Consider the following 21,870-nt stretch of genomic DNA (forward strand, 5'->3'; position numbering starts at 1 on the left):
ACACACACACTAACCTCACACACACACACACACACACACACACACACACACACACACACACACACACACACACACACACACAAAAAAGTCTGATGACTTTACAGGATCAGAGGCAAAAAATAAACAAAAAAAAAAAAACACACAGCAAGTTGGTCCAGATACCAAAATAAAACGAGCGCAGCCTTTAGAGGCTGATGGAGCTAGAAATAAAGAGGCGGCGGTCCAACAGAACAGTGTTTCTAAAACAACCAGCGTCGGTCTGAGCGTGCTCAGTTTGGATTCTTCAGCTGAATGTTGGTGAAGCTTTTGGAGGCGTGTGCAGGCGACCAATGAAATCAGGTGTGCATTCAAATCCTTGGCTTCATTTCAAGTTCGGAGTTAAAACATACCCGGTAAGCCTGGCTGCTAACTCTGCTGACAGCGGCATAAAAGTGAACCACAACTATGAAGACTAATCGAATGCATTTAGTTTAGCTTTCAGCATTTGTAGGAAACTAATTAGCTGCAGCTAAGTACAATGAGACAGCTTACAGCTTTCCAAATGTTTAAATCCTGCAGTCCCTGCAGCGTTGGATCAGCAGGGACGACAGCGAAGAGGAGAATTTAATTTGGCCTAGTTAGCTGGGTGCTGAGTGTACATTGGTGCTGCAGATTTAGTCCTATTAAAAACACTGTAATGCGTTTATACAGATTGCTAAACATACGCTGCGCTTTATTGCTGAGACACAATCTTCTTCCATATTGTTGGGCAAGGAGGGGACGGGAGGAGGGAAAGAGTGTGTGTTCAATAAGGCGCCCCCTGATCCGTTAGAGGAAGATGCGTGGAGGTAATGAGGCAGCACATGCGTGATCGTGAGCGTGAGCGGTGTGTGTAAGGTGTCTGCGTTATATACTGGATGTCCACGGACCACTGAGCTCTTTATTTCTAGCCCCGAACGTGTTTGCATAAAAATAAAAATAAAAACGCCAACTCCTCGTGGCATTTAGTCTTAAATCAGGAACCAAATAGTCAGGACACCAAAATAACTCGCATGAACATGAGGAGTACAGAAGAGCTGGAATGGAACTAGGATAACCACATCTGTCTCTGCGTCTCACTCTTTCTTTTGCTTTGAAAGTCTCTGATTAGAGCCAAGTTACTAATATGTTTTCTTCCAAACATGCAGTTTGTGTGAGTTCTAAAACCTCAAGCCAGCACTAAGGTGTGTGATCTGTTTTGTTCTGGTACTTCTCGCTGCTACGTCTTCTTGCTGGTTGCTTTGTCTTGTTGCGCGGAGGCGGACACAGCGTTGGCAGTTGTCGTCTGGGGTTCGGAGCTCTTGCGCTGTGGCTCAGATGCTGCAGAGGAGCTTGGGTGAGTGTTGAGGGCAGGCTGAGCGGCTGCTGCGACCGGCCACGGTGCAGATGCAGACGTAGCAGCGTTCTCCCTACATGCAGACCCTGATGTGGGCCTTTCTGGGACATCCTTGCGGTATGACGGCGGCAGGGCTGCAAAGTCTTTCTGGGTGGATGGTTTGGTCGACCTCAGTGAGGGGGTTGGTGAGGCAACTTGCTCAGTTTTCTGTCTTGTTTGGGACTCCAAAAGGTGAGAGGACTGAGGGGACTGAGGGGTTGGGGGCTTTTTAGAGGGAAATGAGAGGGGGCCAGTTGGTGTGACTTCTGGGGTGCCCCCTGTGGATGGTTTCGGGTCCTGCTGGCTCTTGTCTGCGGCGGGGCTCAGTTTGACGGGACCCAGAACGCTCTTAGCTACCGTCGCAAGCTGGGACACAACTTTCTCCACGGCACTCTCAGGGGCCGGAACTGGGGAGCTGGAACTGGAGCTGGAGCCGGAGCCGGAGCCAGAGCCAGAAGTGGACGAGGGCGACGCATTTAGACTTGCAGCAGCCGCAGCACAGAGTCTCCGGTTGTCTGCCTCCTTCTTCTCCTTGGGGATGCTAGGAGAGGAGCAGGAGGCGCGGGGAGTCTCTTGGCTGTCAGTAGCACTGGTGGCAGTTCTGGAGTCTGTGCTATTCGTGTTGGTTCTGCACTCTGTAGTATCTGTGGTGGTCGTGGTAGAGGGGACTGTGGTGCTAGGGCTGTCCAGGGTTTGGTCCTCTGCCCTGGGCTCTGAAGGTGCAGTCCTCCCCCCGAGTCTCTTTGAGTCCTGTGGAGGAGCTGGCTTGAGGAAAGTGTCCTTGCTGACTGAGATGAATGCACTGCCTGGGGTGGAGAAGGGAAGGGAGCCCTGAGTGGGTTTGGTGGTACCTCTCGGTTCTAGAACCTTCCTCTCTTGTTTTGCACTGTCTTCCGTAGATGAAGCAGACCTTGCATCTTTTACTCCCAGAGAGGGGGTGCTCTGATTAGCCTTTGTTTCTGCAAGAGAGGGGAGGGTGTGCGAGGGAGTGGGCCTGCCTATCTGGGTGGGCCCTGTGTGGGTGAAGGTGGCATGAGGGGTGCAAGGGGAGAGGCAGAGGGAGGGCAGGGTGCCTCCGGGGCCCGTTCTCACAGTGGTGGGCCTCAGCAGGGGAGGTGGGGTGAAGGTCGCCCCCCTGCGTCCGTCCTGGCTGTCCTCTGAGCCCTCATCCGTCTCGTCCTCAGATGAATCGACCTCGTGGATGGCGTCTTGCTTCTGGAGCGACTCCCTCCGCTCGGCTCTGTCCTGCCGGATGGCGGACAGTTTGTCCTTCAGCTTGCTCTTCCCGGGGGCCAGGCCCAGCGAGCCGGACACCGTGCTGAGGGCGCCGTCCCCTTCCTGACGCCCTAACTTCCTGGATGAAGAGGAGTGTTTCTGCAGGCTGCCCGTCTCCACGCTGCGTCCTGCTGAGGACAGCAGACCCTCGCTGGCTGACTCCTGAAGGTTAGTGAGGAATAAGACGCGTTCAGAATAGCGTGTTTGACAACCCGTACAAAACACTTAAAATGTCATTATTTTAACTTTAACTTCTTAATCTAAGAAATTAAGACATTATTATGAAATCAATTTATTGCCAACTTGTATTTTGCATGACGAACTCATACCTGAAGGCTCTGTAGGCTCGGTTCTCTCTGCAGAATCTCCTTCTTAAACTCAGAATGCGAGATGTCCAGACTGTGTTTGCGGCTCCCCGCAGTCGCTCCCACGGCGGCCACCCCAGACGGAGACGGGGGGGGGGTTGGAGAGTGAGGAGGCCAGTTTCTCAGCAGACTGCACCCTCTTGAGGAGCGGAGAACGTGGAGGCTCCGCGCTCTTAGGCCTGGATATCTGCCTCACCTGGGGAGGGGAGGAGTGGAGCTTCACGGGGAACGACTGACCCACCGCAGACTGTGCCAGAGCGTGGCTGGGCAGAGGGGAGGGTGAGCGCTGTGGCGAGGAGCTCTGAGGGGTGGGCGAAGGTGTGCGGGCCAGAGGGGAGAGGGGGATGTTGCCGGCAGACTTGCGTCGGGGTGAGCGGTACTGGCGCTGGAGCTTCGGGGCGAGGCCGTGCAGGGAGCTGGGCCTGATGTGGCCGGAGCTCGCCGGGGAGTTTGGGACACTGGAGCTGGGAGAGCTGCTCTGAGATGAGTTTCCACCAACTGACGGGTAGAGAAGAAGAACATAATATGTGAATATCATATTTAATATCCTGGTGTGTAAATATGTACATACGTTACATGTGTATATTTTTCATTTTTCAATCTGTATATCAGTCCTTTTTCGTGTATCATTTGTTCATAATAAATGAAAGATAAGATGCATCATAGAGGTCAAAAATTAAGAAAAAAAGTAAGACTCAGCATGAGGAGGAACGCTGAGTGTTCAAACTTTCAAATATCATACTGATCTGTGAGACCGACACCCCTGATGTCCACGGAATATATACATACCAACTTATTATTGCAGTACAGGTGAGCGTTTGTCTCTCACCTGAGTGGGTGGAGTCTGGCGTGGACCTGTAGCCCTGCGTCGGGCTCCGTGGTGACAGATTGTGTGTGGGCGAGCCTGGGCCGCTCTCCCCAGAGGAGAGAGAGCGGTTCAGAGAGGACAAACTGCGACTGGTGTGGAGGAGAGACGCCTGCTTGGTGATCTTCCTGAACAGAGACGTCCTCTTCTTACTGCGATACAAAGCACACAACAGTTCACTCAAGGAAGCCCCACATTAAATACAGACAAGTGATGTTTGATACAACACAGGTGTGTCCCCCACCTGTCCTGTCCCTCCTTGGTCTTGGTCTTCTTGTTTCGTCTCGCCATCTTGGATTTGTTGGTCGTCTTTCGGGCGGGGCCGACCTTGATGGTTGTGTTCTCAAACGGGGTGGCAGAGATGGAGACTATGGGACCGCTCTGAAGGAGGACAGACGGAACATTACAGATGTTGATGGACATGTTTTGTTTCAGTTTCACTTTACTCAGCTACTGGTGCAAATTTATATTAAAGCTACCACGTGGAATTTAAATTTTGTGTTGATTTTGGCGGTCCCTGTGGACAACAGTGGTAGTGTTTCCGAGCACATGATTCCTTTTAGAAAACGTCTCATTTTACTGCAGCAGGGTTTGACAGACTGCCCTGCTCAGTCCTGGTCCTGGTTCTGCGGTGCCTCTCTTCCCTCCAACGGGCCCAGCAATACGGCCTGCGTCTCCAGCAGTGTGCTGATGGCTCCCAGCGGACACAACACTGTTTACTTATGTAGCTCATATAGAGGCAATCGTACGTATGTATATTATGCATTATAAACAATATTGAAGGATAAATTCACATAATTTTTCAACATTAGCATTAGGTAAAAATGAGTGTTTATCAGTACTGTGAATTTCTGAAACCAAAGAGTAGAATTAAATGTACTTTGTGTGTTCGTACCTTCAGTATGAGCTCCACCACCTCTGTGTGAACCAGACCGTGAACCGGCTCTCCGTTGACTTGGGTGATCAGGTCTCCCTCCCTCAGCCCCGCATCGTGGGCTGGACCGCCCACCTCCACATGCTGAGGGCGAGCAGAGAGAGGTGGTCAGATGAGCGATAGAAAGAAAGGTCGAGAGAGAAAAGAAGGAGAGAAGCAGGAAGATGGAAGGAATGGAAATGTATTTAAGACCCATGGGCCTGTTCTTCTGGTGTTTACTGCCATCTTCTGTCAACAACAAGAATCCCAACACACTGCACCCACTCTGACTACAGGCATTCTGAATCAAATATACACTGCACCTGATATCTGACCTCCTCTTGTTAATACATTCAGTACATGCTGTTTTGTACTGAATGTATTAAAGATGTTAGTTTGAGTATTTTTGTCAGCATTAGTTTTTCTCTGCGGGACTCACCCAGACCATGTGGTGCACAGTGTAGATGTCAGAGTCTCCCATGTACACTCGGATGGCCCTCAGGGTGAAGCCATACTTCTTGCCCGCTCTTTGGATCACCATGGGGGGCTTGACGGCTGGGGACAGGTCGCGGCTCGGGGAGGAGTCCCGCGACGACGGATTGGACGACAGTGAGTGGGGTGACATCGGGCTGGCCAATGGAGAGGCTCCATGGTGGTCTAAAAGCCGACAGACAATGAACATTTGGGTCGGTGAGGTTGGTGGCTATATGGAGTGCGTTAAGTACAATCGCAGACTTTAATTTCCTTCTCAGGCCAGGATCATACTTAATCAATTATTATCCAGAGATCCTTTAATTGTCTTTTGGTCTATTTTTTTTACTTTTGGTTTTATTCTTCTGTATTTTTCTCCAATAAATCAACTTTATATTGTAAAGTGAATCACATCTAGTGAGCACATCAAAGCCACAAGATTTGTTGATAGAACTCCTTTAACCTTGGAAAAAGAACATTGAATCCTGGTGTTCATCGTTCAGCAGCAGTACCTCCTCCCTCATGCTCCCAGCCTGACACACTGACCTGCAGGGATCATCAGTGACAATGTTGTGGCAGACGCCGACTTGATGACCTTGTTGAGCGGTCTGGAGCTTGGCGCCGCCGTGTGTTTGTCTGCATCCCCAGACAGCAGCCGATGGCGAGCCCTGCGAGCCGCCAGGTCGCTGATGGCTCTTGGAGTGGACGGAGAGTCGCTGTCTGCTGCAGCTTTAGCAGCTGCACTGGCACCGCCGTTACCTCTGTGACCACGGTCACTCACGTCGCCTGAACCGCCCGCTGCAGGGTGAGAGGAAGGTGAGAGAGGAAGCTCAGATAGTGTGTCCGTCAAATACCAAAAAAAATTGGGTTAAAATAGAGTTCAGAGAATCAATCAGGGTGACAGCAAATATTCAATTTTATACTTTTTCGGGCCAAATTCAAGACGTATTTTTGGACAAATCCTGCAGAAAGTTATCCGATGATTTCTCTCTGAAGTTGAATCGACAGACAAAGAAGTTTCCCAGTTTCACGAGGAACAGATGTGAAGTATCAAGGGTCAGAATATTCAGGATCAGTGTAAAAGAGAAATGAAATCAGCTAAATAAACTGTAATTCAAATTAGACAATTTAATGACTCTTATAAAAAAGTATTTGTTATTAAAGTACATTCGTAGAACTGAAAACCTAAAGGTGAAAACCACATCTAGACCTTTGTCTTGTGTTGTTGTATAATCCCTGCGTCTCCACAGTGTGTGTTTGTACTGACATGTGAGCGTGGCCTTGCTCAGTTGACTGCAGGTGGAGCTCGGTGTGGTGGGAGACTCATCCAGCTTCAGCTCTCTCTCCACTGGGAGCTCTGGGATGGCGAGGGGCAGCTCGTCACACCGCGGGCCCCTCACTGCACTCAGACCCAACAGGCTGGGACTCTTGCGGCTTCCAGCTGCACCTGTGAGACCAACAAGACAGATCCAGGATTTGTGTTACAGCTCATTCATGATATTCTGTATGTCCTGGCTACTACTTCAGGGGGATCCCTGCTTTTCTTCAACTAAACGCCTGTACATTTTAGGGGTTTAAGGCACGTAGTGGCCATCACAGTATCCTTCCTGCGTTTTACCTTGACCCCCCTCTTCCTCTGAGGAGATGGCGAAGCGGGGCATCTCAATGATGGCTGAACAGCAGCGTCTCCGGACGGTCAGTGGTGGGCTGGAGTCGCTCTCTGTGTGGGACGACTCCGAGACAGACAGACGCTTCCGCAGGCTGAGGAAGTAAAGTTGGAGATGAGAAACCGAAATACACGTCTAAAACACAGCGAGCCAACACAAAAAAACAGCAGTTATATGACCAACCATGGGTTAAACTGACTATCAGCATACTTTAAAACATAGAGGATTTCAACACACCGCCATAATGGACTCTGGAGGTGTTCCTGAAAATAAACTAAAAACTCCTATATGGCTGCGGGAGAACAAAACTACCTAAATGAAGCTTTTAGTATCCCAGCTTGTTTCACGTAATATTTGCAACAACTGCACAAGTGTATACTTTTTTGTTTTTGTTTCAAAGGACAGGAGATTGTTGCTGTGTGGTGCTCCATATGGAGGTGAAGAACTCACATCTCTGGAGATCCCACCAGCCAGGATCGATCTCTGGACTTGAGTCCGCACAGGCTGTCGATGCGATCTCCTCCCTCCTCACTGAGGCTGCGTTTGGTGGGAGGAGGAGTCCTCTTCTCCTCATGAAGAGACAGACGCTCCATACTGCTGTACACCTGCACACAACATGGCGGTAATGTCATTACCGGACATTGTGCCACTCTATGCCTTTACAGCTGCCCCCTTTTTGGACCTGTGACTGTCTGGATGTATTAATTAGGGTGTACCTTGCTGAAACGAGGCGAGCAGGAGGAGAACTGCCGAATCTCCACATGTTCCTCATCGTTGGTGTCATCCTCTTCCTCTGAATCTACATGGTGGTACCGGTCGGAGCGAGCTGAGAGAGAGAGAGACACACACAGCGATTAGGTTGTGTGTTGATTACAGTACGAGCACATGAGATTCGGACGAAGCCGTCGAGAGACATACTGTCAAAGTAGCTGGTGTCGTCCTCAGACTCCAGCTGGGGAATGAACTCGGCCTTCTGCCTCAGCAGGCTGTTCCAGTCCAGCTCTGTGAAGAACGAGTGCTGCTTCACCTCAAAGGCACTTCCTGTAGAGATGAAGGAGAGAGAAATGAGGGGGAGGAGAAGTGAAGGAACAGAGAGGGAGGAAACAGATGAGAATGCACAGCGGCAGCTACAGTATCTGATTTGACCAGCTCTGGACCAAACAGCCGGTGGGAGTCTGGTTGCACCTTCATTTTAAAACTCTTGGTGTAAAATAACAAACAAAGAAACGTCAGATTCAAAGAGCTAACCACAAGACAGCAGAATCCATCCTGCACAAAGAGAAAGACCGTATGAACTCTGACACAAGAGGGCAAGTAAAAAGTGTGGACAAAGAGAATCAGGGTCCTGGAAAAACTTTTCATCAATAAGGTTTACTACATTCTTAGAAACCCCAGTCAGCATGTGTGTGTGTGTGTGTGTGTGTGTGTGTGTGTGTGTGTGTTACCTGTGCCCAGTCGCTCCAGAGGATTTTGTCTCAGCAGTCTGGAGATGAGGTCCTGAGCTTCCTGAGGCAGAGCTTCGTCCTCCTCCGGCCAGATGATCTCATCTATCACAAACACACCAACACAGTGTCAACACATGGATCGTTGGTGTCTTTATCAGTGAGACAACAAATAAGAAATGATCCAGTGGAACGCTGGTTCTGTGACTGTTGTCAGCCCTGCTTGGAAGCTGAAAAACAGTCACGATTCGCTGTTCACCCATTTCTAATATATATATGACTACTTATAGCAAACACACAAATGTTGTGGTTTTGGGCGTCATACTTGCTTCACATTGATGACATAATAATATTCAAGTGTCTTGACATGGATCATCTCTCTTACAGGAGTGACCCGGCCAAAATGGCATCGGAGTGTCACGTACTGTAAGAACACACATGACAGCATCCTTCCTCATGAAACGTGTCTTGAATGCGATGCTTGGATGCCTGATATGAAGGCATCATCCTGGCCTGACAGGTCAAGAAAGAACAAGACAATAGTAGACAATCAGACACGGCTCATCTAGAATGATCCTTCAAGTATTTCCTCCATCACTGGCTCCAGTAGCCGCTATGTTAATTTCAGAAATCTCTCTTTCAAACACATCAACCAACTAACATGTTGTTTGTGTCAATTAATCCTGAGACATTCAGTCTTAGTGGTTCCACAGATGGCACCCGAGAGCTCTGCCCTACGTGATGCACCTTACTGACAATCATCCTGGAGACGGGTAGAAAAATACCTTCAAGGCACACGGAGGCCCTCAATTCTTTATCACCACGCTGCATCAATACGATACGGACTCTCATAAAAGAGATACGCGGGGATCAATGCAGGTTTATGATCATTGACTTGCCCTTTCATCAAAGGGAGAAAAGAACGCAGAGGAGAAATCACAATTGATTTCATTCCCTGTGAGCGAAGGCTGTGCCTCTCTGCTGCAGAGCAACATCTCTATCTCTCCGTTTCTGATGATCTTATCAAGTCAGCCTGGAAGCCCTCAGGCTCCGACATAAAACATTCACAACGCAGCACAGACATACTGTAACAACATCTCCACTGGAGGATAGGAACTACACAACATCAATTATTGAGGATTTGATCATGTGATGATTAGAACAATGCTTTTACTTTTGTTTTTGTCTGCACAACAAAGTTTTCTGCAAACAATAAAGTTCAGAAAACACCAGTGATGAAAACGACTCATTCTGGGAAAAATGATATGAACTTTTCCCTGTAATCTAGCTCTACTGGGTGTAAATGTTTATTCAGAATTACAGTGGCAGTGATTGTAACGGGCAGGTCATTGAATCTTACAACTAAATGGTTTCTATCAGTGGTTGGCAACATTTCTGGTGACCCCTTAAATTAAATGTCAACTTTAGATCTGAAACAAGTGATTTTCCCTTTTCTCAAAAAAGGCTAAAAAGATTACAGATAATTGTAGAAATCTCAAATTTTCAAGTGACAATATGCTTTGTGATTTTTTCGATCCCGTTAGTCCACATCTACCTTGTGACTCCGTGGTTGAACCCCGACCACCAGCTCAGGCCCTGATGTCTTGTGTGGGGGCTGTCAAGTGGATTTCAACTGCTCAACAATGATGCTAGTGCGTAAAATGTTACATAAACTGATTGCGATAATGGCCAAATCCGTATTGTAGAAAAGCAGCATTTGTTGTTTAATTGCAGCGATAGTCTGTCAGAACTGCGACTCACCACTGATGACCTGACCAAACAGCTCCTCCGGTGTGTCTCCAAAGAAAGGAGCACAGCCCACCAGGAACTCGTACAGGATGACTCCCATGGCCCACCAGTCCACCGGCTTCCCGTAGCCCCGACGCAGAATCACCTCTGGGGCGATGTACTCTGGAGTGCCACACACCTGGAGAGACATCAGCACACAGGGAATCAGCTTGGGGCGTGAAAGACGCAGTCGTCAGAAATAAGGCAAATCAAACCAATCCCCAAAATACATGATCTTGCAATTTTTCAACTGAACTGGAAGAATGCTTACCAATTGTATGATTATCTGTAACTTCATCTCTTTAATCAGCTGCAATTATGCAGTTTTAAATATCATGCCATCTATCGCAAAATAACACATACAAATTGAAAATCTGTTGCAGATTTCATTATTTTGGGCCACAAATACCCACACACCCACACCCACCCACACAAACACACCCACACAGTGTTAAGACGTTAGCTCGTACCTGTTTATCGAGGAACTCTCTGGTGTCTTTCTCGATGTGTCCTTCATACAGGTTTGTGGTCAAACTCATCAAACCGATCTTTGAGAGACCGAAGTCTGTCAGCTTAATGTGTCCCATGGAGGTGATGAGAAGACTGAGAGCATATGAAAAGTATGGTCATCAATATGGCTGTCTTACAAGTACTTCCCTTTATAATAATGCAAAACTGATTCATCCCCTCCACGACTAGAAAAGTGCTATACAAGTACAAGTACAAGTCCATTTACCATTACTCTGTGATTATACGTAATACAATTAGAAAACACATCCTTTAATTCCATGAATGTGGTGAATATAAAATAAAGGTGGGCTCTGCATTTAGGTGACAATAAGTTGGTCTTACTTGTCGGGTTTGAGGTCTCTGTGCACGATGCCGTAATTGTGAAGATACTCCAACGCGAGGACGGTCTCTGCAAAGTACATACGGGCCATGTCGACCGGCAAAGCTCCGATATTCTTCAGCAGCGTGGCACAGTCTCCACCTACAGAGGACGCCCACCATATTAAACACAACACAGCTGCTAGCAGGAACAGTGAACTATAACTACGATCATGATTAGCTTACCCTCCACGTACTCCATCACCATGCAGAGGTGTCTCCTGGTCTCGAAGGAGCAGAACATGGAGACGACAAACGGGTTCTCGGCAAACGTCAGGATGTCCCGTTCCACGAAGGCCTGCTGGATCTGGTTCCTCAGGATCAGGTTCTGCTTGTTGATCTTCTTCATGGCGAAACGCTGCCGGGTCTCCTTGTGACGCACCAGGAACACGGTGCTACACAGGAAGAGACAGACAGAGGTTTCAGTCCAAGCATATGTAACCATCGATCAGTTTTCGTTTAGCACCATTTGTTATTTTGCAGCAATTATGTATTAATATTAGAATATCAAAAGATGTAAATGTTGTTCTGTCTCACCCGTAGGCTCCGTTACTGATGAGCTTGATGTTTTCAAAGTCTTCCTCACGAGGTGCTTTGGCTTTAAAGTGTGGAGGAGCTGCTGGGACTGGGGTGCCTTGACCCTGAAACACATGAAACATCAGCCATGTTTATAATTAATACGTGGATGGAAGGCACAAGCTTATTTATTCATGCACCAACTAGGACCATCCTATTATATTTGTTCATCATTTACTTTAAAAAAAAGAAAGAAATGCATGTTACTTAAAGACAAAGTAAACCTTTTACATCGGTTCCTTTTGCAGATAGAGTGTTTTAATAACTTCATGCTTACAGACATAACATCTGTTAACCATGACAATGATAAGATTATGTACTTACGTCCACGGAGTCATCAGTCTCTGGGGTTTCTGGGTTCCCACTGTCATAGCTGCTCAGCTGGGCCATTTCTACAGAGAGACACACACAAGTATCAGTTACCAAACTGAGCAGAACAAGAAAAGAAAGAAATAAGGTCTCACTACACAAAAACATTAAATTAAATAAAACTAAATAAGATAAGATGAAATAAAAAAGATGAAATAAAAATAAAATAAAATACCCTCCAGGGGATCCCTGGTGAGGCCCAGCTGGCTGATGATGTATCGGGGGATGTCGCACTTGATGCCTTGGCCCTCCTTGGCATGGCCCTCTGCTGCTTCCAACAAATGGTAGAACTCCTCCGGATCAAACTCCTGCAGGGGAGAAAGACAGGGGGAGGCAGCAGGGAGGGAGTGAGGGGAGACAGGAGGAAGGAAGGAAAGGCAAAGATTTAAGCTTCTAAGATGGCAACAAAAAGCCCACAAACAACGATAAATATTTACTAAAATGAAAACCCTTGCATTAACGTCATGAATGTCATTTTGCGTCACTTTTTGGTGCTTTTGTTTGAAATGCAGCTGGATCCAAGGATGTTTGTTACCAGCAATGCTGTAGTATGTTACTAGTTCGGTTTCCACTCTGACAGTAACTTTATTTCAAAGTGGATTTTTTAGTGCAAATCCCTGTTGGCAGATGGTCTTGGGCGTCAGTTGAGAAGCAAGTGTTTTATGTTGAAAGATGAATAGAGTGACAGGAGCATTTACCTCCTCAAGCTCCAGCGTGCATCATTTTGCAAGTCATTTTCTTTTTGTTTTATAAATTGTGGTAACATCCAGTCACTGTTTGATTGCAAGCAGAGGGACATTGTTCTTCAACTAAGGAACAGACCCTGTCACTGGAAGTTTTCTTTGCTTGTTACAATAAAATGCAACTGATTTAAAATGTGGTCTTGAAGGTTTTTGTCAGTCTTGGTCTTGTCTTTATCTCAAGCCCTCCAAGACAACAACAACAACTCTGCTGGTTGTGATGCATAAAGATCGCAGCGTCCAAGAATAAAACTGTGGCCTCTACAACAGCAGCAGAGTGAGAGGGGATGACTGGATAGACAACGATATGAGAAGTGGCCCGAGGTTTGTGTCCTCTGACAAAGACGTGTAGACACTCACACACACACACACTCCCTGCCCTCTCCTCTATCTGTGTGCTTCCATTTGTAAAAACCCATCCTGTACGCTGTCACGGCTTCAGTACCACACAATTAGTCAAAACCACCATTGTGCGCACCGGGGCAGCCTCCCCCTACTGTCCTCCCACTCTCCTCCTCCTCACCCTCCGCTGCCTCTCCAATTATCCCTCTGTCTTCTACACTTGTTTTTTTCTCTCCACTCGGCCTTTATCTATTCTCTCCTCTTCACCGTCTCCCTCCTTGCCTCATTTCTGGGCTCAGACGAGGTTGGATTCACCTGTTTCAAACCAAACATGCACCATCTCAACCCAAACGGATGGAGCTCTGTGTGGAGGAAGAAGAAAGTGCCTCTGCAATTCATATATAAAACCCTGGCCCACCAGCTGAGAGGCGCTAATGTGTATGCGTGTGTGCGTGTGTTTACATTAGGCTGATTTAAAATGCTCAGAGGAAGTCCATAAATGAATTGCTGTGGTTAAATCATGTCACAACAGGGAGCAGGAAGCTCTAAATTGTTTATTAACCATGCGTGCAGTGGAGCTGTACAATATGAAAAAGCTATTCCAGTTAATATTGGTCATATCTTTCATGGCGCTATTTCAAACAGACTGTAATTTACACCACAGTGATTAAAATGCAAAAACTACTCGTTGAGGATAACCAAACAGAACGAGGCTGATTAAAACAGTCAAGAAAATTTAACTACACTACGTCCATATGACGCATGATTGAAACATAATTGAACACGTAAATCTAACAGAAGACGTATTTGCATGATTTCGGTGTGTATTTGATGAATACAAGAGTTACTATATTCATGGTTTAATGTTGTTTGTCTTCATCTTATTGTGGCACATCATAATGATATCAGTGGTGGAAGAAGTAGTCAGATACTGTACTTGAGTAAACATAGCACTACCACAACGCATTGTTCCATCTGTCAAAATGTATAACATATATTCTTATAATATATTTGTAACCTGATTAATATACTTGTGCATTATTGGCTCCAGCTGACAGATAAATGTAGTGTAGCAAAAATTACAATATTTGTATTATTTATTAAGTATTAAAATCGCTGAAACAGAACCAGTGATATTGTCTGTTTTCATTCCACGCATAGTTAAAACCTAGCATCTACATTACCCACAATGCAACTGGATTTGGTCAAAGATTCGGGTGTGTTATGCTAGTAGCAGCTGATGTAGCCTGCAGCAGAGATGAGGAGCGGGCTACAGGAGTCTGCTGAGCTCACTCCTTTCTACCTCCACACCTCCACATACTTTGTGTCCGTCCGTCGGTGAGTGTGGGACATTCATCGACCGTGTGCGTTTCTCTCACCAGACACTCCAGCAGACGCGCTGGCCGGGCGATGATGATCATCAGCTTCCTGACGAGTTGCGTGACAAAGGTCACCTCCACGCTCTCCGAGCGCTCGTGAGCCTGGACACACAAAGACAACAGAGCAACAGGAGGAAGGTTAGCTTGGAGGCATGTGCAGAAAATATTTCACCTGAGTAAGGTTCTTTCTGGGAGACGTCTAACCCCTCATAATCATATATATATATGCATTATCTTTAATCCCATTTTTAGTAATTCATCATGAAGTGTTCTTTGTCCTTGAAGCTGTGCAGAGAATGTCACTTGTATTGTGTTTGTCCTTCACAAACAAACAGTTTGAGGACAAACGGATGCTGGAGTCCTTCCCGCGGTGACACCTGAGAGGTAATCTAAATCACAGTGACCTCCGCCTCGCTCCCTGATATCCACCGTGAAATGTCTGTCAGTGTGGAGACAGAGCAATTTACCCAGCAATCCACTGTAACTGACTGGAAATGCATCTGGAGCAAACACTGATCCCCGGAAAGAAATGGGGTGGAAGTAAAGTGTGTGTGTGCAAAGTGGAAGCTGTAACAATTACAAACCACCCACTGCAAAATATGTTTCCTTCTCAGGGGGGTAATGTGTGTGTGTGTATGAATGCAGCATGTATGTATGTATGTATGTATGTATTGTATTGTATGTATGCATGTATGTATGTATGTATGTATGTATTGTATTGTATGTATGTATGTGGCAGACAGGCTAACAGAGAGCTGGCCGGCGGTTCATAAACGAAGCATGTGCAGCTCCTTGCTGTTTGTCTAACAGAGCTGTGCTGACAGACGCCGGGCCCGACCCCCTCCTGAATTATTTATAACTGTAATGAGAGCTGGATGGGGGGGGGGGGGGCGGGGTGTCTATATACTGTATGTGCATGCTAAATATGCATTAGGTTATATATATGTAAACGTGACGGGGACTAAATGTGTGTGTGTGTGTGTGTGTGTGAGGTGACTGTACAGGCCAGTGATCGGTGAGTAATGGACAGCTGAGGGACAGACTCCCGCTGCACAGCGGCCAATTAACCAGTCAGAGAGAGGGAGAGTGTGTGTGTGTGTGTGTGTGTGTGAGAGAGAGAGACACAGACCATATATTCACTCTGCATGTCTAATGTGAGAGAGATTCCCTGGTGAGTTACACAGTATAGAAAATGTGCTGTAACAGCTTTTATGCATGTGTATACTGTGTGGTATAATCTGACACATGGAGTAAATTAGAGTTCAATGGTTTGACATAAATATTGGATGTAAAAAGCTTTCCTTGCATTGTTTAGACACAAGAACATCTGTAAATAAAGGATACACTGTTACTTAAAGGCTATTTTTAATAACTGAAAGATCATAATAAAGGCAAAAACAAATGACTTAACGTCTTATATCATCATCGTTCAGTTCAATGTAATATTGCTCCTGAGTTTTTAAGACAACATTCTTTTTTTCTCAACTTTGAGATATTTTTGTTACATTTGTGTTGTCTTGTAATTTTAAATCGGTACTAATTTAATTTCTGAGGAAGATTACAGTTTAGAAAAATCTATTTCAGTATTTGCTGTTAGTGACTTTTTGAATGTATTTTAAAATGTCCCGCTCGGTAACTCATCATGTTCATTCTAATGGCTTTACATCTGGACAATAACGGTTAGACTACTGTGTTAGTTTATGGGTTTCATACACGATTTCATACACCTGGTGTACGAATGTGAACTGTGATAGTTTAGCATTTTAGATAACATTAAAATAAATAACATTAATGTTTTTATTGTTCATTAGTTTAAACCTATATAGTTAGAATAAGAGAAATGAACGGGACAGAGGTGACGTCACCTCTTGTAGAGCCTCATCACTTTCTCCACGCAGGTGATGTTTCCACCTGTGTCCGGCTGAGAGCCAGTCAAACCCAGATGTTAGCAGCTGTATCTGAGCCCTGATGAACACGCTGGAGTTTCAGACTGACCGATTGACCGATAACCAGAGCTGAGTTAGCATTCTGCCTAGCCCTCCGCCCTCAGGTGACCTACGGGGGTCTAACAGGGTCTCCCAGGGGTTCCAGCAGGGGATGGCCTGGATGCAGGTTGCCATGGTAACCGCCAGGCAGGTCACTAAGGCCCCATGACGGGGATGGATGAGGGAGAGGGAGAGAGGATGAGCGGCAGAGAAAAGAGAGAGAGACACGGAGGAGACGGGGCAAAGGGGGGAGGAGAGATAAGAGACGAGACCAGGACTAGAGGAGGACGGAGGGAGGAGAGGTGAGCCGGCCTCCTGCGAGCTCTGTAATGGGGTCATGACACGAGGGGGGAAAGAACGGATGGATGAATATAGGAGTGGATAAGCAACAAGGACAAAGGCAAAGGCCTGAGACACTCCGAGACAAGAGGGAGTGGACTGATGAAAAACTAGATTTCAACAGAGGAAGAACGGTTCTATTCACTGAAAACATAATAACTCATCATAGCTCATGTGAAACCTGTTTTAACAATATTTCACCACAGAGAAACCTGAAGGCTTGAGAGAGCCTAAGAAGAAGACTTTTTGTTTTTCTTTACACTTAAAGGGTCAGTTCACCCAAATCATTGACACTATTTCTAGAAAGAGGAAATTCTTGTCACCTCCATAAAATAATTGAATTTGACTTCCATTGAATTGGGGAGGCAGACTGATATGTGACAATAGTTAGCATATGATTATGTAAATAGTCCTACAACGTTTATGCCAAGGGACAACTGTTCCTTTAAAGTCTCTGGAAAAAATATTAAAAATGAGACATTCACATTTGTTTATTTTTTCTATAAATGTCTGAAATTTTCAGAAAAATCACCATATCACACATAGTAATATCATGATACAGTGTAAAGTAACATCTACCCTGATAAACTATGAGACGTAATAGATTTACAAAGAACATCATGGTCTGATACCACGAGTGGAAAAGTGAGCAAATAACTTGTGATTTGGGTGAAATGACCCTTTAACCTGATCAACAGCAGCATATAAGACATAAGTTTAGATCACGGTCCGGATACTGAAGGGTTGAGCTGACATCTAAATCATCTCAGAGTCCAGCAGTTCTCAGAGTCGTCCAACTAAACTCACATCGTTCATCAGCCCGTTATGTCCCACAGACGCACAAACTACACCTCGGGCATCCTATTGAGCTGCAGAACACCCAACAGAGCTAAATACAACGTGAATGAGTGTACTCAGAAACGTTTTAGGTGTACTCTAAAAGCATTTTGCTTCTTTACTATTCCATTAATAACTGATCCAAAAGAATCTATCAAAATCCTATACATCACACTGTCATGCCACCAGCACTGATGACTCATTATGAAGTCTGAATTATTAACAGGCTACAGATAAAAACACCCACAGCAGTTGACTGATTACAAGAAGATTTAATAATTCATCTGTATCTGTCATTAAACTCTGGAAAATGATCTCTTTGGAATATTTTCAAAAAGCGGTCGCACGTCTACTCAGCCGTTTTTGTTTCAAGTAAATTATAATAAATTAACAATAACAATTTTGAGAACTTTCTGAGATTCTTGCCTGAGTTTGACAGGAAGTAACAACCCACTAACAGTGAAAGGCAGCTCCTACAAAACTACTTAAAGCAGAACCAAAGCTGAGCTGAGAGGGACTTCAGAGTTAGAGTGAGTCGTCTTTGTCATCATCAGCGTAAACAAGTCCCGACGTGTCAATAAAGCCTGACGGAATCAAACCGAAATTGACTCAACTGTAAAGTCCGCGTCTGCCTCCTCCTCCTCTTCCTCCTCCCAGCTGTGAGTGAACACCTTCCACTTGCTCCTCATCATCACATCTTCCAGCACCTCCTCCTCCTCCTCCAGCCTCCTCTGCCACGAGATGCGAGACATGTTTCCACCAAAAAGCCCAAAACCACGAAACAAGGATTTTCCATAAAACAACGCAGGCAGGGAGGCTGATCTCACACCTCCGTCCACCCGCTCACGGCCTCCATCCTCTCCTCTACTCTGTGGGTCTGCTCCACCTGCTGCTTGGCCACCCGGCAAAAAAACACAAAAAAAAAAAACAGCCTAACGCCGCCTAATTGATGATGTCATCATCCAGCCCCGCATTGCAGCTTCGGCGTCTGGCCCAGATGTGTTCAAGTCCAGTTCCTCAACCCTCCAAAAGCATTCGTACAGGCTTCACACACGTACATTCCACCTCCCTCCCCCTGGGCCCGTCGGCCAATCGGAAACAGAGGAATCCCCTCGAATCCCCTCCCATCCCAAAAACCCTTCGACTGCACCTCCGTCACCCCTCCTGCTCGTCTGGGAGAGTCATCTGTCAGCCCCCGGTGACTACTGGAGTGTGAAATTAAAATCGGGAAGGATGTGCGTGTGCGTGCTCGCCTGCATATATGTGTGTTTGTCTATGATGGAGAGATATTTTGTGTGTGTGTGTCCCAGTAGAACAGAAGGTCAATAACAGGCCGGCGGGAGCCATTATGTGCCCCCCCCCCCCGGCACTGGAAAACTGAGCTAATAGAGATGTCACCAGCGCCACACAATATGTAAATATATTTCTGTGTTCACAAGCATACAAACGCATGAATACGCCAAACCTGTCCGAAGCAGTCCCATCACGCCAAGCAGCGTTCAGCGAGTCAGAGTTGTTGGTCAGTAATAAACAATGCAAGCGCGTGTGAAGGAATGTGTTTGTGTGAGAGCTGAGGCCACAGTCTTTGTGCCTTCGGATGACATCGCACGGCAGTGGCGGTTCGTAACCACGATGAGCGAACGAAGGAGCGCGTCACGCCGTGAAGTTGCTCCACGGTAAACCGAGCGTGACCGGGAGGCTGCCGTCATCATGATGGCTTCATCAAAGTCCAGGACAGACTTTTCACACAGCTGACATCTGGACTTGTTATTTTAGGGGTCTGTAACATCCTAATGATATTGGAGGCAGTTTGTTCCATATCGCAGAATTTAAAAAAGACAAAGGTTTGATGTTCCGTTAACGTAAACATTGGTTCATTTTTGAAAGCTGTTCTTCATATGTGCTGAATTGTTTGCATTTCACATGTTCAGCTGACCTAACCTTGTTAAATTAGCAGTTAATTGGAAGTTTTCCAAATTGAACACACCAATTTACCTAATCCTTTACAGGAGCCTGCACACGAATTACCGGTTATTGTCTAGGAAGTAATTGGGTCATAAAATAAAATAAAAACGAAATATAAAAGGATGAAAACACCCCAGGCTGATCTGATCTGAACTGGTCACAAGTACTTTTTGTGTTTTAAACATTAAATCCTTGTATTTTTTTGTTAGTTTTTTAATTAATTTCATTTAATTCCACTTTCTCTTCCTTGAGTTTGTCTTTTAAATATTGTTTTAATGCCTTTCATGCCTCATCCAAAGCACTTGCAATGGCTTGTTATTGTACTGGTGCCAAATAAATAAGCATGTCATGTCATGTAGCTGTTTAAAATTCCAAAACAAAAAAAATACATGTATCAAGTATTAAAATGATATCTTATTTCTTCAAATATTCCATCTTAGAGTGCTCATTTTTTTCTCTTCTCTCTCTCTGACTCTCTGCTACCTTAATGAAAACATTGGTATCTGTTTTGCAGTGGCAGTAAATAAGCTGTTGCTGCACTTACATCCTGCAGCAGCTTCTCCAGGTTCTCCTGGAGCTCGTAGAAGTAGCGGGAGGTGATGAGGCCCTCTCGGCTTTTCACCAGGCAGTCTCTGGACAGCTCTATCAGCTGGTGGTGGATGAAGCTCAGGACCCCGTCGGCCAGCGGGCACACCTTGTCCGGGGCCGAGGAGCAGAGCAGCACAGCCAGACGCTCCTCCATTTGAGCCGTCGCCTGAGGGGAGGGGAGGGGATGGGAGGCAATTGGGGGGTGGGGGTGGGGGGGATGAGTCACAGTGGGAACGTACGTGACCAAAAACTGCATGTGCACAGGATAATGTCATATATTAGTGTAAATCCATTCTTACTTATTCTTGATTTAATATACTTGTTTGAAACACGAGAGAGAATACATCCTGATACAGTCACAGCACCATATTCACACATATATAAAGCATGAATAAATATGTATAAAAACTAGACATACAATTTCAAATGAGCCCTTTCGAACTGCGCCCGATCACGTATAGAACATGAATAATTGCCTTTCTAGACTAGTGTCATATTTAATTTTTCAAAAAAAAAAAATAGCTGTTACTGAAAAGTGAACATTTCCTGCAGCTGCTTCACAGTAAAAGCCTTTCAGAAAAGAGCAGCGATTGAGCCGTTTTATGTCTGTAGCTACACAACCTGAAGCTAAATCAACTCTTTTTTGTGAGCAGATCTACACACACAAAATCCTGATTACACTATGGTGTTAATCTCAAACTTCCTTATTAAGGTGATTCACACTTGTTTTCTGTTCCCTTCCTCCCTCTCTCTTTCTGCTCCCTCCACAGTGCCTTCAGTGTGTGCAGGAAGTGTGTCTCTCCAGTACAAACCTTGGGGAACCTCTCCTTGTACACATGGTTCATCATCACGATCTCATGGTCGAAGGAGATAGGCGAACGCCCGGGGCTGGAAGGAAAGACAAACACAGCTGAGTGGACACACTCGGTGCTCATTAAAGCCTTAATGTGTTATTCTGAAATAAAGAAATAAATACAAATAAAAAGCAGCCTGTCATGAAGTTAGTAGTTCAACGGATGCATCAGCCTCCAGAAGCTCAGCCGGAGGACGACTCTAATGCTCTATAACAGAGGTTTTTAACAATGAACCTTTGAAATATTAGAACAAACATACTTGTAAACCTGATAGTGTTTGTTACAGCAGTTGACGGTTTACGACAGTAAACTATTGCATTAAAAATAGGAATATTGAATACAAAACGTGGTATATTTACATTTTTTTATTATTAAATTGACCTTATTTATTACTATAGTATAATTATATTGGGATTCATGAATGATTTTGAAATCAACATTTCGTGTTCCTGTGGTCTACTGCTCTACAGGCGTTCTTGACGTACGCAGTAAGTGAGGAACTATAAAAGGAATGAACGGGGGGCCGTCTTGGAGAATCCCCTCCCTGGACCAGCAGACGTTACCTGTGACAAAGGGTCACAGCTAAGTAGATATTGATTTGTTTTAAATCAAATCATAAGCCAAAGCAGTTGACAACCGTCTGTACATCTTCAGTGTATACATACCTGCTCAGTGTACATACTGAGACATTTAGCAGTGCTGTAGTAGCAATTACTGCTCCCTCTGCAGCACACCAAGGACCCGTCTTCAAAGTCAGGTAGCAGACACCTGATGCTTGTGATGCCATTTGTTTAAGTAAATGTATTTTGCCAAAAAACTGACCAACAGT

The 21,870-nt window shown here is 45.6% G+C and overlaps 1 protein-coding gene across 1 annotated transcript in view; it reads right to left on the minus strand.

The window, feature by feature from the left end:
- Positions 1-22: 22 nt before the first annotated feature.
- The window catches only part of mast2 (microtubule associated serine/threonine kinase 2), a 142,069-nt gene continuing 120,221 nt past the window's right edge, over positions 23-21,870 (minus strand). Inside the window, 24 exon segments of the mRNA XM_031876024.1 lie at positions 23-2,830; positions 2,998-3,129; positions 3,131-3,531; positions 3,863-4,050; positions 4,143-4,279; positions 4,794-4,916; positions 5,251-5,468; positions 5,829-6,080; positions 6,550-6,729; positions 6,901-7,043; positions 7,400-7,554; positions 7,666-7,775; positions 7,868-7,990; positions 8,395-8,496; positions 10,153-10,318; positions 10,650-10,782; positions 11,032-11,170; positions 11,254-11,462; positions 11,605-11,708; positions 11,968-12,035; positions 12,188-12,320; positions 14,474-14,575; positions 20,144-20,353; positions 21,000-21,075. Coding sequence (XP_031731884.1) covers positions 1,238-2,830; positions 2,998-3,129; positions 3,131-3,531; positions 3,863-4,050; positions 4,143-4,279; positions 4,794-4,916; positions 5,251-5,468; positions 5,829-6,080; positions 6,550-6,729; positions 6,901-7,043; positions 7,400-7,554; positions 7,666-7,775; positions 7,868-7,990; positions 8,395-8,496; positions 10,153-10,318; positions 10,650-10,782; positions 11,032-11,170; positions 11,254-11,462; positions 11,605-11,708; positions 11,968-12,035; positions 12,188-12,320; positions 14,474-14,575; positions 20,144-20,353; positions 21,000-21,075 — 5,197 coding nt within the window. The 3' untranslated portion in view covers positions 23-1,237.

The sequence above is a fragment of the Anarrhichthys ocellatus genome, unplaced genomic scaffold (assembly GCF_004355925.1).
Source record: "Anarrhichthys ocellatus isolate YVR2014 unplaced genomic scaffold, GSC_Weel_1.0 scaffold102, whole genome shotgun sequence".
In the NCBI taxonomy this organism is placed as follows: Eukaryota; Metazoa; Chordata; class Actinopteri; order Perciformes; family Anarhichadidae; genus Anarrhichthys; species Anarrhichthys ocellatus.